This window comes from Humulus lupulus, chromosome 7, assembly GCF_963169125.1.
Source record: "Humulus lupulus chromosome 7, drHumLupu1.1, whole genome shotgun sequence".
In the NCBI taxonomy this organism is placed as follows: domain Eukaryota; kingdom Viridiplantae; phylum Streptophyta; class Magnoliopsida; order Rosales; family Cannabaceae; genus Humulus; species Humulus lupulus.
The window spans coordinates 206,726,381-206,744,409 of record NC_084799.1 but is presented as its reverse complement, the minus strand read 5'-3'; the positions used below and the strand labels follow the sequence as shown (position 1 = coordinate 206,744,409).

Sequence of the window (18,029 nt, the reverse complement as noted above, 5' to 3'; positions counted from 1 at the left end):
CTCAACGTCCCCTATGACTTCCTTCAATTTTCTCATGAAATAAGTCCAAGAGTTATGGTTCTCACTGTCCACCAATGCAAACACAATTGGAAACATCTGGTTGTTTGCATCCAACGCAACAGCACAGAGCATGTGGGCACAATACTTATTCATCAAGAATGTGCCGTCCACACAAATTACAGGACGACAGTACTAGAAACCACGCCTAGAAACACCGAGGGAAAAGAAGCAATACAAGAAACGACCATCTTCTGCTACAAAATCAATAATTGTACCTAGGTTCTTATGCTCCAATTGACACGGGTATCCATGTAACTTGGAGTATGATTCCTCAGGTGTCCCTTTGATATACATGAGCATTTTCTCTTCATCTCCATGCCTTCTCATAGCTCATTTCGACCCCAAAATGGTGCTTTATGTCCTCCCTTATGTTGTTTTCCATGTACCGAGTACCATCGCTAGTAAATTTCCTCTTGATTAGGTGCCCAACAACCCACGATGATGCTTGATGGTGGTCCTTATCTCGAATTTCTTGTGAGCAAGTGTGTACTTCGTTGTATACAGTAATCTCGAACATTTCAGATCGCATTTTTTTCTTACCCCTCAATCTCCAACCACAATTAGTATCCTTGTAGGTAATGTACCACACATCAGTCCCAGATTTATTCACCATAAACTCAAAATTATTCTTCATCGCAAATATGGATGTTTTGGTTTTCAATTCAAGCTTGTTCTGAAAGAACTTGCCAATGTGCAATTCTCCTGAAGCTTTGCTGGTTGAGGAATGATGTCAATGTAAGACCTTTATATCATCTTTGGTGAACATGGGAGAACTCCATGTTCTACAATCTTCACCTAAGTCCAATATAGAATTCCATCTAAAACTATCATCGGTTCTACTTGGACCTGGACGACTACTGGTGGTCCCAGGTGTTTGCCAATCTTTTATTCTATGCTCCTCAACTACCATAACATTTGAACTTTGTGTTGGAAAATCTGCCCTAATATCTGGCCCACCAAGATCTGTTGCATCAGCAACAGGATCGTCGTTGACATAATGATCGTAGGCATAGGGATCGTACTCCGTTGTGTCATACAAATATGGCGGATATTTAACATGGATATCATCATGGACTATGCCGTCTGGATTTGTCTTGGGAACAAATGTCCCAACCTCACTTTGAGTTCCTTTGAAACCATGACATGGGGGAGAAATGTTCTCTTCAAATTTAACTTCATTATTAACGTTGGGAGAGGCCGATGCATTTCTTATACCTCCATTCTTAACCAATGTCACACATAGAGGAATCCGTTTCTCTACAGATTTCGATGCTAACCCAATGAATGCACACACATGCTTATTATATTTTATAACGGTAGGTTTGACAGATTATGATAGGCATGTGTACGGGACCTCAATTTTCAAGTCATGCACACATTTATCCACTTCAAGCTCATCGTATAGAATGTCAAGCAATTGCTTATACGTCACACCCTTCCCCAAAGGTAGAACTTGATTTTCAACATCCCTGAAAATCCAATCCTAATTTTCCAGTTCCCAAACACCATTGAATGCAACAAACATGGAAACAAACGAATCTGTACAAAAAAAAAACAAAAAAATAGGTCAAAAATTAAAACTATAACATAAAACATCAAAAAATTGATTTATATCGAGGTCAAACTATCGAGGTACATCGAGGCAGACTGCCCAACAAATTTCTTATGAACCCATCGAGGCCCACCAAGGCATATACTACATACACTAAGTTCTATGCCTCTATCAAGGTCCATCGAGGTACCCATTTTTCCTAAAAGTGTGAGGTTTTATCGAGGTCCATTGAGTACCATCGAGTCTCGTCGAGGTAGCCATTTCCCCTAAATGTGTGAGGGTTTTATCGAGGACCATCGAGTCTTATCGAGGCAGTCATTTTCCCTAAATGTGTGAGGGTTTTATCGAGGTCCATCGAGTCTTATCGAGGCATATCGAGGTAGACAAATAATATAAATATATGAGGGTTTTATTGAGGTCCATCGATGACCATCGAGTCTCATTGAGGCAGACAAAATACCCAGAAAAAAATCAAGAAAGGAACAAAAATCCATTCCGAAAGTGAAAAATTACAATAAAACATGAAGGCATACACATATATATTCGAAATAGCAAAAACAATGTTGATAAACAAGTTTCCTCACTACATATAACAAATATGTACTTACCCATACGATTTTTATTCAAAATCTAAAATGAAGTTCTTGCCTTGAAAGGATTCACAACTTGTCCCTGAAATCCAAGCTCGAAAATTAGTATAGATTAAGATAGTGGTGGCTGCCTTGTTTTTTGTATGAGAGCTTGAGAGATAGAGAGGGAAAACGTGAGAGATAGAGATGGAGAAGACAATTGGAGAAAAAGATAGGGAAATTTATGATAGGGGCATTTTTGGGAATCGAATGAATACTATAATAAAAATGTGATGTTTTTTTAGCTTGGTAATATTTTGTTATACAAACCCACGTAATGCATTAAAAATCAAATTTCCCATAGAAATATAATAATATTTTAGTAATTAAATTATAAAAATATTTGATAATGTGCCAAATAAATAATTTGTGTTCAAAGTATTAATGTTAAGGGACGAATATTAATATTAACTATAAATTAAATTTGTGCAAACTTGAAATGATATACAAGTATAGTTTAATTTGTTAAATATTTTAAAATCATTAAACTTTTGTTTTAAAAATCTAATTAATTTAATATAATAAAAAATTTGTTAAAAAAAAACTTTGAACTTTTTTTTTTAATTTTCTTTTTCTCCCCTTCTTCCTTATCCCGCAACCCTCCATTTCTTCTTCTTCTTCTTTTTCTTATTCCTGAATTTTCAGCTCTCTCTCCAAACCAAAGCCTTTAAGATGCGATATCCAGAAGCACGAACCCAAAAAACTATATATATATTTTTTAATTTCAATTTATTTTTCTTCTTCATCTTCCACGATGGGTTCAACTTTCCAGATCTGAGAAGAATCACTTTCTTCTTGCTTTTTCTTCGGTTTCATTTTCTTCTCCAAATTCGACGACTGTGCATCTAGGAAAGCTGGGCAACGACTGACAATGAAGAACAAAGTCGTGCGTTTGCTTGGGCAACAACAAACGGGGCCGGAGAAGAAGGTTGGGCTTAGGCCTGGGTTTGTTGTTTCTTTCTTCACTTACGTTCATATCTGCTCATACACGATAACGTTGAGCCGATGGGATTGTAGTCTCTATGTTGTACCCTGATTTTAACACAAGTTCACTCACTCAACTAGGGAACAGCTGGCAGGTAAATACGTGGAAAGATAACCAAGTAGAATATCTGATTATTAACCATGTGAGCAGCTCGAGATTCATAATGGCCAAACCTAATGTTAGGCATCCATAATTAATTACGAGCTATGAGTAAAATAATTGTCAAACATGAGCTCGGAGTCAGATAGCTGTCAAAGCATGAGCTCGGGTGAGATATGAAACTCGTGATGAATTAGACAACGCATACTGAAGGCTCTCAAGAGTCGGAGATTCTTTATACTCTCATTAATTACCAGGTTGTATCGTATTTATGTCATTTATTATCTGAGATAGCAGGAACATATTTATTATGTTATCAAATCATATCCCAATGTCTAGGGGAATGATCTGTATTAATTATATATCATATGTATAATTACGCGGTTTGTGGATACGGTTCCCCAAACATGTCCATGGAATTCCCCCATAAATACTGGGAATATTGGATAAGAAAGGGGACGATTATTCTGTATTATCGCAACTCTGCCAAAATAAAGAGAGAAACAGTAATAACATTGACTCGTGGACTAGGTGGATTTTAACCACTGAACTACGTAAAAGTTCAGTGTTTTTTGAGTGAATTCTAGTTATTTCCTTACGATTTAATATTAAGTGCTAATCTACTATTTTTATTTCTTAATATCTTGTTGGCGAAATATTGCTATTTTGTAGGTTTGTTCATGTTTCATATTGTTCAACTTGAATAAGCACAAAGATTGAGAAGTTTGTCGATTTTATTTTTTATGTTTTTCAGAAATTTTTTTTGATGTACAAATTTCGACTCTGGGCTTGATTTTTTGTGTCTGCAATTAATATGAAATGATGATGATAATTGTTGTTGATGATGAACAATGGTTTTGAGATTTTATAATGATTTTGAGTATAGATCGATGAATATTGTGTGAAGATCTGCAACGATGAATATATTTGTATTATTTTTAGGTTTAGATGATAACGATTGATATTGGACTATTTTATTATTGTAAATTAATTATATTTTTTAAAATAATTTTTTAATAATTTTTAATATATTTAATAATTTAAAAAAATAGGCCAATCACATACTGCTACATAACTACCACGTTAGTCCCTCGTCAGACTTAACGAACAGGGACTAACGTCTGCTCTAAATTTGTAACAGTAAGCATTATTATCGCCAAATTTTTTACATAATTATTTAAGTGCAATTAACTTAACTGCATAAGTATTATTGTCGTAAATATATATAAAATCTTAATATTTTAAAAATATTGAGAATATTTATCTTAAAAAAATAGGTATAAAAATGAAATTTCTTAGAGACATTGGAAAAAAATTGGGTATGAATGGTGTATATATATTATAATAATTATGTTAAGTGTGTATATATGTATATATACTGTAGAACTCAACCATCTCCCGCTTCAATCCTGTTCTTTTTTCCCCTTTTATCTTTGTCCGTACAACTTTTATGATCTGCTCCTTTCTCGACTCCGTTGAATCTCAGGTGACTATCTCTTCTTTTTCAAATTCCTTTAATTTTACCTAAATTCTCTCTAAATTCCCTTTCAATTTTGTTTATACGTACATATTTATATCTGTATATTGATATGTTTTGGGTCTCTGATGATGATCTAGGGTTTTCGGTCTTCAGCTCTTCGAGCTATGCTTAGATTCGATTGTACCCCCTAAAATCAAAGACAGTGCTTTCTCTTCATTTCCCCAAGTATTGTGAATTTCTCCTAATTCACAGAGAAAGCCTCAAACCCCTAAATAAAGTCTCTATCTATCAAATTGGGTCCTCCGGTCAACCCGATTCGCGGGTTCCATGCTCTTTGTCGCTATCAGGTATCTTCTGTTGCTTTTATTGTTCATTTATTTATGTATTTTGATTTAATATATACGCGTGTCTGAATTTGGTCTGTGAAGATATTAATAAAATGCACATAATTGATAATTGAACCTATAATTATTTAATCAGATTGAGTTTGTTGGGATCATGGGGTGTCCTTATTTCGTTTTAGGAAATTTTCTTGGAGGGTTCTGAAGTGGGAAAGTTCAGTGAAGGTTATATAGAATCTAGCGTACTGAATTAATGTTTCAGAGTTATATAGGGTAGTTTCATGGTGTATGTATCAGCTGTAATAGGGTAAAGTGAAGCTATTCAATTTGATGGAAGCATTCGGAGTTTGATATTTACTTTGACATTTCTTCTTTTTGGATATATTTAACGGGAAAATGTAACGTAGTTGTAATGTTATTTTTTATATATAATTATTTAGCTTGATTCTTTTCCTCTTAGTTTTAAGTCACATTTCCCTCTTGATTTATCATATACTAGGTTTAAGTTGTATTTTAGTAATATCTACTTTCTCAAGTGGCATTGAAAGCCGCAGGATATTATAGTAGATCTCTTTTGTTAACTTACTTTGCTAAGTTGTCAATTGATAAATTATCCCATTTGGGGGTATTGTATAATGGCAGGGAAATTAGAAAGGAAACATTGATCGAAGTTCATTTCAGATAAGGTTTCTTGAACTAGTTGCAGCTGGTATTGAAGCCTTTCGAGGCATTAATAAAAACAATGTTAAGCTCTGGAAATAATTTAAGTAGGAGTACCGCAGCATCCTCCAATGTGCCACCATTGCCTCAATGTTTGCCATTAGAGCCTATTTCGTTGGGAAATCCAAAATATCCACGCCCAGGAGAATTAAGGCGGGCTCTTGGTGTTCCCAGTACTTCCGAGAATCATTCTTTCGGAGCTTCTCATCCTAAAGCTCCAGCTCCAGTTGGAAAGGATGAAATAAAGCACTTAAAAGAAACTGTGCAAGATGCCTCTAAGAAGGCCAGGTACATTTTATCCACACTCTATAGTCTGGCTACTACTTTCAAATTTCACTGTTTTTAACAGAATTTATGTCTAGCTGTTGTCATGAGGCAAAGTTAAGTAGTGGATGGCCTAATGATGGCTATTAGAGCAGTAACTAAAGTGGGCATTCACCCTTGTATGTAATAATAGGGTATGGCATTGCTCTATAAGTAGCTAAGCTTTGATAGTTTTTAATATCACGCTTGTAAATAAAGGCAAAATATGATAGTTTCAGAAATACGAGAAACCTGAAAAACTGATAAAGAAGTAGAAAATAATGAATAAAATCTGATATATTGCTTGATTATTTTAATACAGCCTCAATCATGGTGTTTGAGAAAAAGAGAAATGCTAAAGAGCACCCTAGGGTGCCCATCCCCTTATACTGCTATTGGTGCAAATAAATATCGAGTTCCACATATTTTAATTTAAATTGAAATATATGGGATCCGCTACTAAATTCCACTAGGGTGTTGGGCACCCTAGGGTGCCTTATAGCAATGCTCTAAAAAAAACTATAATGGGATTCTAGACAATATCTTCAATTGAAAATGTTTGTTTCAAATCAAATTGAGATATAAGTTTTGAATGACATTAAAATAATAATAAAATGAAAAATAAGAAATTAATAATCATAGATTTTCAAGAATAAAAACACAACCTTAGTTCATAATAAGAAAACACACGGAGTTAAAAAAACTGAATGGAAGCTTGAGTGACATAAAATGTAGTAGCCTAGGATAAATTTAGACAGGATAGTAGAAGAGCAACTAGTTTCACTTCTATGTTTTGTTTAACAAGTTCTAATTGTTTTAAGCTCAGTGACTACCACAAAATTTATTAAAAACCCAACCAAGTTTTTGTAAGATGAACTTTAAAACGGACCAAATAAAAAACTTTCTCAATTTGAAACTCACACCCAAGGTGCTGTTTCACTGTTTGGTTTGAGTTATGAAAACAAGGAGATGCGAATGGAAATGTGAGTACATTTTTTTTAATTTCTTAAAAAAAAAAAATTGTGCATTGCACAATATATTCTTTTCACTAAATTTTTTACTCATGTTAAATTTTACTCCACACCTATTCCTATTCTTATTCTTATACTCATTCCCATTCCCTTATTTTTATTACTCCCAACAAAACATCACCTAGATGATTTTGTTTAATAAGCTACAGTTGTTTTAAGATTAGTAGCCTACAAATTCTTTCTTTTTCCCCTTGGGGAGGGAGAATTTAAACTTCGGACCTCTTCTATGTGAAGAGAACTGTAGTACCAGTAGGCTATGCCTATGACAAGTATTACCACAAAATCTATAATAAACCAACAAAGTTTTTATAAGATAAACTTTAAAGTAGACCAAATAAAAAAGTTTCTTAATTTGAAATTCACACCTAAGGTAGTGAGCATGTGGATGTGAATGGATATGAGAGTATAATAAAAATATTTAACATGAGCAAAAATTTTTTTAAAAATTTATTAAAAAAATTATCGTGCTTTGTACAATATGTTTTTCATTTAATTTTTTATTCATACGAAATTTTATTCCATACCTATTCCTATTCTCATACCTACTCCCATCCCTTTATTTTCATTACTCCCAACGAAACATTACCTAGATGATTTTGTTTAATAAGTTGTAATTATTTTAAGCTCAGTAGCCAATTTTTTTTTTCCTTTTTAATTGGTAGAGTGAGATTTTGAATTTGGGACCTCTTCTTTGTGAAGAAAAGTGTATTATTAATAGACTATATGTCTATGACTAATAATGCCACAAAATTTATAATAATCCAAGATCCAACCAAGTTTTTATAAGATATACTTTAAAATAGACCAAATAAAAAAGTTTCTCAATTTGAAACATATACCTAAGGTATTGTTTGGTTGGAAATGAGAGTGTAATAAAATTTAATAAGTAAAAAAATAAATTATTGTGCATAGACCTTTTTATTCTATCAAAATAGTTTCAAATGTCTTAAATGGAAACCAGACACAATAAAATGGAAATGAATTCATTTTCATTCCATTAAATTGACTTTTTCACAATTTTAGTGGAAGGATGAACTGTTTCTTCTAAAAATGAGATGGAGGATCATTACAGTGCACAATATTTTTTTATTCATATTAAATTTTATTCCATACCAATTTTCATTACTCCCAACAAAACAACACCTAGGTGGGTTTTGAAATCCTGTAAATCTGATGCCTTGGTTAATTAAGGCGTTGATTCTATACAATTAAGCCAAAAGGTAGGTTTTCATATGTTCTTTTCTACTTTTTTTGGTCTTCCACCTCTCACTGTACCCTAGGAAAGAAGAAAGATGTTATAATAGGGTACTACCGACATACTACCATATAATAATCTCTCCTAATATATCTTTATAAAATGAAAACGAAAAAAAATAATTTAATAATAATCAAGCAAACAAAGATGCATATCTAATCAAGTGGTTGGACCCTAGGTTGGAAACATCATATATATATATATATATATCTTTTCTAAGAAAAATAACCAAATAAACAGACACATTTGTTGCACAATAAACTCGTGGAAACGTCAAGTGAAATTCAAAGCACCTTGAGTATACATATTCAAGTGATGGAAAATTATTGTGTTCCTGTTAGATGTCATATTTTGATAAGCCAACATAACAAGATAGCTTTAGTGAAAACTATAAACCAAAATTTTCACCCATGCTAGTTCAAAAAACTGCAAGTCAGCAATGCATGTGGCATAAAAGGGAAAAACAAAAATTGTGCAATGTAATTTGTACTAGAAAAAAAAATCAGAAAAGAGAAGAGGTAAGATGGACTGGAGAGAAAATGTTGGGAGAAAGTATAGTGTTAGAGTGATGAGTGAGAACGTGAAAAGAGAGATCCTGGAGAGAATAATGAAGAATGAGTGATCAGGGAGTGATGTGAGAAAGTGAGATGAAAGAGTGCTTAGAGTACTAATAAACATAAAATAGGTTTTGGGTGTATTCTTAAAAAAGTTATTAAAATGGATTTTAAGTTTTAGATGTATCTTTTCAAAATAAAAAATGTTGTTTAAATAAATTTGGAAGTATAATAATGATAAAAAAAATTGATTATCAATTAAAAATAAAGCAAAAATTATTTTACATTTTTGAAATTCATAAATAAAAAACCTGCTGCGGAGAGATCATTATAACCCCAAATTATAGAATGATTTGTAATTTGAAATTTATCAACTAAAGAAATATGATTCGACTATGTTGGTTTCAAAATAATCTATTATGAAGTGACTGTATAGTTTATTTATTTAATTTTGAAAAAAAAGAATATCCTATTGTTTTGGTGGAATAGTAACTTATTAAATCACAAAAAAGATTGTGTTTTGTGATTTTGTCTTTTAAGTAAAATTCCCGATTAACCTAATCTTTTTCCTTCCATATATTATTTAAAAATAGGGATAGGGTAAAAATGTTTGATGATTCACTGTTCAAATTGGACAAGTATAAAGAAGCATTAACTTCAAAGAAGCGGCAAAGAAGCGATCTTTTATCGAGTGAGAGGTCCAGCGGAATAAATTTAATAAAAGGTGGGAGCCAGATTCATAGAACTTCTCATGACACCATGGTCCAAAGAATGGAAGACAGAGCAAAGAATGGCTTGTTGAATAAGCGCATTCGGACATCAGTTGCAGATCAACGGGTGAGTACTCAAACTACATGTTGACCTTGAAATTATCACAAGCTCCTTTGATTCTCTGGGACTTTCAATTCACTCTCAAATGTTATCAGGCAGACAGTCGGTCAAGCATCACCTCAAGGCAGCAAATGTTTGCAGATAAGGATGGGACCCTTCAGCCTGTCAGTGGGAGCTCTGGAAGAATTGAAGAAAAGACTCGCAGATTGCTTGCTGGGGGTGAAGGTTTGGATCAAAAGATTAAAAAGAAACGCTCTGTGGGATCTGTAGGTAGCAGACTTATCAATGCCGATAGGGATATAAAACGTGCTGCTCATTCAAAGCTGACTGCAGAGGCTAAATTACGATCTTGTGATACTCATGGTTTCAGGTATTACATTTTTATACATCTAATTGATTCATTATTGATTTCTGACACTTTATACATTTCTGACGCTTTGAGGGATCATCTTTCTTAGATCTTAGCAGAAATTGGGGAAGGATTTTGTATTAAAATTGTTTTTAGCTTTGTGGTTTTTGTTACTTTGCTGTCGTTTGTTGTTTTTATCGTTTTATAGTTGCTTATGGCCGTACTGAAATCTTTTCTGATTTCAATTCTTTGTATTCTTTATTACATTAAAACAAAGAAGTTTGTGTATATATATATATATTGATTTCTGACTCTATTCTATTCCTGATGGGATTTGTTTATTATTTTCATTTACTTTTGGCAAGCATTTTTGCTGTTAAATATAAACTAAATTTGATAGGTTTATTTAGTTAGTGTTACAATTGTAAAAGTTTTGTTATTAGGTTTGTTCATTGTGTTTTGTCACATTTGTATTTTCAAATTCCATATCAGAAATTTCTTTAAAATCAGAGGACTTAAATTTTTATTATACAGCTTTTCAAAATGAGAGGAGGGAAAATCTGATGCTAGAAACATGGTTTTTTTTTCCTGGTAGATGTGAGACTTTAATTATCGAGAAAACTATTGGTTTTGGCAAATGGTAGCTGTTATGTGGAATTGTGTGATTATAGCTACTGTGTGGATTATTTTACTGGAAAGAGAGTCGGATCTTAGAAGGAAAATAATTGGATGCAGTTGTCTCCGTGAGAAAATTTGGCTTCTCTTTGGGCTTCTGTGGGAAAGGAAAATAATTTTTCCCTTTCCTAAGGCTTTGTTTGGAATAAGGAAAAAATTTATAATAGACAAAAGTAAGAAAAAGATGTGATATTTTCTTAAACATTATTATATATATTTAATATTTTCTCATTTTGAATTAATTTATAAAATTTCTAAATTTTATAATATGACACTAAATTGAACTCCCATATTTTAAAAAAAAGAAAAGAAAAGAACGCTCATTTTTGGTTAGAGAATCCAAACAAGATAAAATAAAATCCTCAGGAATTCATTTTTTTCCTTCCTAGGTTAGTTTCTCTTGAATGGTAAAATTAATATTTTCTGGGTAGATTCTTTGTTTTGTTTTTGTGGTGATTTTATTATAGTTTTCTTTGGAAAGATATCTTATCCTTCTTTCTGTAATCTCATTTTCAATCAATAAAATTTTCTGATACTTTATAAGTTACATATATAAAACATGTTTGACTTCAATTTGAGAACATATAAAGTTTACATACCTTTAATAGTTTACATTTTCAAAATTAATTATTCGAATGGTGTAAATGAAGGAAAAACTCATGAAGTTCTGTAAACTGCAGATTGAAATCTTCGGCTGGAGTTGGTGGAATCAACAAGTTAGATAACTCATATGAGCCCAGTAATTCAGATTCCAGTACAGTTCACAAGAGTGAGCACGAGAGTACCACACTTTCAAGGGATCGTATGCCCGTTTTAGAGCAGCAGAACAGTTTGATTAAAGGAAGCAACAAGTATGACATTCTTTTCCTTATTTATTATTATCATTATAACAGTAGATGGGCTGTGTTTGGTTGAATTGAACCTTTTATTGTTAAAGGCTGTTAAATAATGCTTGTGTTCCTTGTATTACAATTTGTTTTTCCCAGTAATTGCAATTAGGTTGATAAATTGTTTGCTGTTCTGTTTATCAGGCCCAACATGCAACAAAATAACTCTGTAGCCAGTCCTAGTCCAGTTCCGAAAGGAAAGGTTTCCAAGGTACAACGGATTAGTTCTGTAATGGCTCTAGATTCATCTCCCAGTGCTCGACCATCTGGAACTTTCCAAGGATGTGAACAGCCAACTGTTTTAAGTAAAGCTGCAGTGTCGGGTATTGCTGTTAATCAGAAACGCCAGGTATCTATAGGTTCACCTATACATCCTATGACTCAGTGGGGTGGTCAGAGACCACATAAAAATTCGCGTGCAAGGCGAACAAATTTAGTTTCTCCTGTTTCCACCCATGTTGAAACTCAGATTTCATCTCAAGGCTTTGGTACTTCTGAGTTTATTGCAAGAACTTCCTCTGTTGGAACTACTGGATCTGTGCTGGTGAGTGATGTAGATAATACTAGCCCAAAATTTAAAAGTGAAACTGAGAATGCCACATCATTATATGGGTTATCTGAAAGTGAAGAATCAGGAGCTGGGGAAAATATGTTAAAAGAGAGGAAAATTAACAGTGGGGAAGCTTCATTGACCACCTCTCATAAAGTTGGAGGTTTTGTATTGCCTATGAAGAAGAATAAACTTCTAGTTAATGAAGGTGGATATGGTATGCAAAGACCCGGAAGAAATGGAAGAGGACCATCCTTGTCAAGACCAGGAATTCCTCCAGTGAAGGAGAAGTCTAAGAAGATACTAGCAACAGAGCCAAATCAAGATGTGATGCTCTCTCCTGATAAAAATAGAAGGTATTTCCTCCCTCCCACTGATTGAGTAGCTATGGGTAATTATGGCATGTGTACTCACTGTAACTTTCCTGTTTGTTTCTTGATCTTTCAGTAAAACAGGCCGTCCACCGTCAAAAAAGCTGAAAGAGCGCAAGAATCTGACTCGTCTTCGACCAATGCTATCTAATGGCAGCTCAGATTGCACAGGTAGGAAAGAATTATCATGGAGTAGCAAAGCCACAAAAAATGCTGCAACAAAACTTCATTATTTTGCACTATTGACTTTAAGTATTATATTTTATGGCTTACTAGAATTGAGCTGCCTTTTTTATGTGGCATTATAGACTTCTTTAAAACTGTCGGTTTACTGGTCAAGAATGGAGGAACTTGTCAATGTTGTTTTATTTTCTTATGTTTTTATTATTTGTATTTCAGTAGAAATCATTTTGCTATACTGTTTATTCTTTTGATTTGCTCACTTTGATGAACACCTTATATTTTTTTTAATTTATAATTTCTTCTGGCACATCTGGTGCATGGCAGTTCACGCAGATTGGTTCTTTTCGTGGTTGTTAAAATAACTGTTTAAAATGTTGGTGTACATGTTTTTTTCCCTATTCTAACATGCTAGTATGTTGTTTTCCAGGTGAATCTGATGATGATCATGAAGAACTTTATTCAGCTGCCAAATACGCTCGTAATTCTAGCAGTATGCCTCTGAACTATATGCATAGTATGATTATTCAGGAAAGCAACATATCTGCTGCAGTTATTTACACTTTCATATTTTTTGTAGCTCTTGCCTGTTCTAGTGCATTTTGGAAGAACATAGAATGCATTTTTGCATCTATAAGCTCAGAAGATGCATCCTACTTGAAGCAAGAGGTACTGACTGGGATGAGATGATCCCGAGTCCCCACTTTTTTATTTTTTATTTTGGAAAGGCGTTCAGTTTGAGACATAATTTATTCTTTCTGGATATTTTTTCAGCTAAGTGTTGCCGAGGAGCTTGAGAAGAGTTTGTCCCCAATGTTTGTCGATGAATTCAAAGTTTTGGTATTGACTACACCTAAATACATGTGCTGTCTTTCTTTTCTTCTCTCATTCGTCTTTTTTCTGCTGTACTATAATGTAAGACAAGTATAATTTGACATGTATGGATGTTTCAAGACTTGTATTATCAATATCATTTTTTCTATCTTAATGAAAATTTAAGGAAAATGGTTTTAGTGCAAGTCATATCAGCTGTACAATACTGACTATTTGTTCATATTCTCAGGGTGTTTCCGATGAGGGATTTGAAAATTGTTCTGCGAACAGATTCGATGCTGTGTGTGGAAAATCTGACAGGAGAAGGTTTGATAAGGTCACTCCATTGTACCAAAGGGTTCTTTCTGCTTTGATAGAAGAAGATGAAGGTGATGATTTTTTTCACCAGAGTGAAGGAAAAATCACCTATTTGCAATATGCTAGTGATGATTCTCATTGTGGCTCATGTAACCAAATTGACATTGAATCCAAAGATAAGGATAGAATTGAAAGTGAGGTAGAGTCAAATCTTGGTTTTCAGTCGCAGAAAAACTGCTTGATGGACAGACTTTCTTGTGATAGTAGTGCTGCAACTAACACATTAAGGAATCGTGGATATTCAAGTTCTTTACACAGCAATGAGCAGTATCATGGAGACTATGATCTTTTACATTCTGATGTGGTGCATGTTGGTGAAATAAGTTCGAATAATTTCGGTCAACTACAATCTCGAGATATGGAAACTGCTGGCTTTCCTCCATCTGACTGCCAGTATCAGTCAATGTCTGTAAATGACAAGATCCTCTTGGAGCTTCAGAGTATTGGCTTATCTCCAGAGATACTGGTACCCTTTCACTTCAAATCTTTGAAATTACATTTGTCATTTACTCTATGGCATATTATCTTTTTTAATCATGTTTCTGGGTATCTCACTTGCCTTGTTGCAGCCTGATCTGACAGAGGGAGAGGAAGTTATTAACGACGATATAATGGAACTCAAGGAACAGCTTCATGAACAGGTTGCCTTTTCAAACTTTATAATTTATGATATCTTACTTTAGTCTGATGACTAGTGTTTTCCAACCTTTGTACCTCTTGATTGACTGCTTTTTTTTCATTCTTTTGTCTTGCTTGTTTAGCATTACGTCACTGATCGTATACTGTCTTATGTTGACTGATAGGTTGCTAGAAAGAAGAGAAATATGGGGATAATTGATAAAGCTGTTCAGAAAGGGAGAGATGTGGAAAGACGGTAGGATATACAATGCTTTTGATGTTATTTTAACCCCTAATATTGCCACTGATTCTTTTGTTCATTACGTGCATTTTTTTCTATCATACATGTTCTTTTCTGCCTCTGCATTATGGTGCCATCAATTTTTTTATTCTGTTTTCAAACTGCAGTAACATGATTGTATCATATGCAGGAAAATTGAACAAGTAGCAATGGACAAACTGATTGAAATGGCCTACAGAAAACGAACGGTAATTACTTTATTCCTCTACTTGGTTGCTATCATCTCATTTCATTTTGTTTATGTTATGTGATGCTTACTCTAGCTGTGTGTGAGATCAGTCTGTGGTGAGGTTTGATTTTGATAATGTTCAGTTGTTAGACTGATTCCTTAGTGCACACCATTACAAAACACAAGTCTTTTGGGTCTATACCGGCATCCGATTTTATGTTTAGAAATTTGCAAGAGACAACCATTTTTGTAGGCATATTGACCATCTTGTATCTAATATCTGTGCCTTAGTTGGAAACAATAACAAAGTAGTGTCTTGCCTCGATAACTTTGTTATAATTCTGGTTCTTCCCTTGATGTACCCTTTGGGATAAGAGCACTGCATTTTAAGTTAGAAATTCTGATGTTTTTGGCGTTATTGTAATTCTTTCCAAATTGATATTCAGGCGTTCCGTGGTAATAATGCTTCAAAGGGCGCTGTCCGCAAAGTTCCGAAACAAGTTGCATCAGCTTTTGTCAAACGTACACTTAACCGATGTCTGAATTTTGAGGAACATGGCAAAAGTTGCTTTAGTGATCCTGCACTTCAGGGTGTATTGTTTTCTTCACCTTTGTCCAACAACGATACGAAATCTGTCGAATGCATTGGATCAGGAACTGCTAGCAACACGTGCAATGAAGTTTCGTATCAACCGGAAGCTAGAGGAGCAGGTATGTTCGGTTTGACCATTACATGAAATCTTTTGCGTCCTAGAAGAACTCTCTTGTTTGGGATTCATGGCTTTTCGATTTGTGCTAATTGTTCCTGCTCACTGTTACAGGTGGGGTTTCTTGTGCGTTCGAAAGACATGAATCCCATAGTGATAATCTTGATAGAGGTTCATCAGAGGGTCTTCCAACCGGTATCCACTCCTCCGAGCGAGCTTCTTACAACCACGGCTTCACTCCCAACAGAGTGAAGAAGAGGGAAGCCCTGATCGACGACGTTGTTGGAAGTGCTTCTTCGAGGGTGACTTCAGCTTTCGACTGCACTATTCCCGAGGTAAAGGGAAAGAGAAGCGATCGAGATAACTTAAGAACCAGTTCTCTGTCTGGAGGCGGGCGCTCGTCTTTGGACAGCTCCCAAACCGAGCGCAAAACAAAAACAAAGTTGAAGCAAAAGAATAATACTCAAAACGGCAGGTTCATGGAATCAACAGACCCTTCCGGTGGATCAAGTCAGTCGATGATCAATGGCAATAGAAAAAACGAATCGACATTGCCCAGAAATACATCGAAAGATCCAGTGGAACCCGCGGTTTTTCCTAATTTACAGTTGAATGAAATAGATCCGATGGAAGAGCTAGAGGTCTCCCGCGACCTCGGCGGAAATCAAGATCTGAGTACATGGTTGAACTTTGAAGAAGATGGGTTGATGGACCATGACTCCATTGGTCTGGAAATACCAATGGATGATCTTGCAGAGTTGCAGTTTATTTAGTCAGTCGATGTATTAGTACACAACACAGTACAACCAATAAAAGAAAACCCAAAATTTTTATTAAAAAAAGAAAAAGGAGAGAGAGAGAGAGAGTAGAAATTAATTAGAAGATTGTAAATATAATTTTTAGAGTTTGAAGGAGTATTATCCTTGGATATCTGAAATTCAGTGGCAAGGATCATACTACTTCTTCTCATGATACTGTCTGTATTTGTATAACAGCTCTCATATAAGGAAAGTTTCTACTGATTTCATTACTAGTTACTATAAAATATGATGATGATGATGATGAAGGTGATTTGCTATCTAAGTATTGAACTTATTGAATTAGCAAGTTTAAGATTTAATGAAAGCATAAAGAGCATGTAAAAGAATCACACAAAGCAATTTTACAAGGGTCACCACTACATACAGTAATGACTAATACTAAGATCTCGAAAACGCAAGTTTTACAAAGTATTTTTGATTTTACATTGACAATAAGAAAATTTTTTATACTTGTATCCCTTGCAAAATTTCTTAGATTGATATCTTCAAGTCTTCACATTTGAACTTTTTGCAGATCTTTATTTCATTCGATACTCCACCTGAAGAACACTGTTGTCTGCCATTAATGAACATCTTTCAAAGCTCAGAGTTCTTCAACCTGTCAAAAAAAACAAAAATCTAGTAGAGCTCAGTTTCTGAAAAACTGAGTACTAACTGTATCAACTAAATAAGAACCATTCTAACAGAAAATCGTTAGAAAAATTAAACACAACACCAATCCCAAAACCAAAACAGACATTTTAATTCATGCCACGTAAGCAACAAGAAGACGACAACACCAAAATTTCTAGATACAACTGGCAAAATAACAAATGAATTATAATATTGTCAAAATACAAAATACAGATGCAACTGACAAAATAACAAATGAATCTTAATATTGTCAAAATACAAAACACAAAAAGTACGATACTTACAGAGTATTTGGTGCACTTGCATTTACTTTATGCTATTTTTTCGAATAAAAATCACTCCTTTGATCTATCTCACTTTTTGAATATATAACTTAACATCATTTTATTTTTAATCATTAATAATTGTTATTATTATTTTTTTAAAAAATCGGATGGAAAATTTAAGAGATTTTTATAAATATGGTTTTTAAAAAACCAATTTATATATATAAAAAAAATGGTTTTACCATTGGAAATTTGATTTAAACACCCTATTTTTATTAAGAATTAAAATATAAAAAAACTTATGCTCATTGTTTTAAATTTTTTCTTCAATATATGTAAATAAAATATAATTGAAATATTTAGACAAATAATTAAAACAAAATAAATGTATGAATTAAAGTAAAATCTTTTTTTTAAATGATATTTTATTTTTTAATAAATTATGAAAACGAGATAAAATAAAATGATTGA

General features: G+C 33.6%; 1 protein-coding gene across 1 annotated transcript; it reads left to right on the top strand.

Moving 5' to 3' along the window:
* The first annotated feature begins 4,677 nt into the window (after positions 1–4,677).
* Positions 4,678–16,865, top strand: LOC133789279 (uncharacterized). The gene is made up of 17 exons (XM_062227056.1): positions 4,678–4,811; positions 4,943–5,152; positions 5,789–6,154; positions 9,603–9,846; positions 9,936–10,210; positions 11,545–11,715; positions 11,896–12,657; positions 12,749–12,843; positions 13,283–13,345; positions 13,433–13,521; positions 13,627–13,692; positions 13,916–14,509; positions 14,613–14,684; positions 14,847–14,917; positions 15,093–15,150; positions 15,578–15,842; positions 15,953–16,865. The coding sequence occupies exons 3-17, from the start codon at positions 5,889–5,891 to the stop codon at positions 16,609–16,611; spliced, it is 3,750 nt and encodes a 1,249-aa protein (XP_062083040.1). The 5' UTR covers positions 4,678–4,811; positions 4,943–5,152; positions 5,789–5,888; the 3' UTR covers positions 16,612–16,865.
* Positions 16,866–18,029: the final 1,164 nt, after the last annotated feature.

What these genes read in the sequence shown, in the direction of transcription:
- LOC133789279 (XM_062227056.1), top strand. Translation starts at nt 5,889, where the DNA reads ATGTTAAGCTCTGGAAATAATTTAAGTAGGAGTACCGCAGCATCCTCC. An exon ending in TGTGATACTCATGGTTTCAG is followed by an intron (nt 10,211 to 11,544) that starts GTATTACATTTT and finishes TGTAAACTGCAG; the next exon opens with ATTGAAATCTTCGGCTGGAG. An exon ending in CATCCTACTTGAAGCAAGAG is followed by an intron (nt 13,522 to 13,626) that starts GTACTGACTGGG and finishes ATATTTTTTCAG; the next exon opens with CTAAGTGTTGCCGAGGAGCT.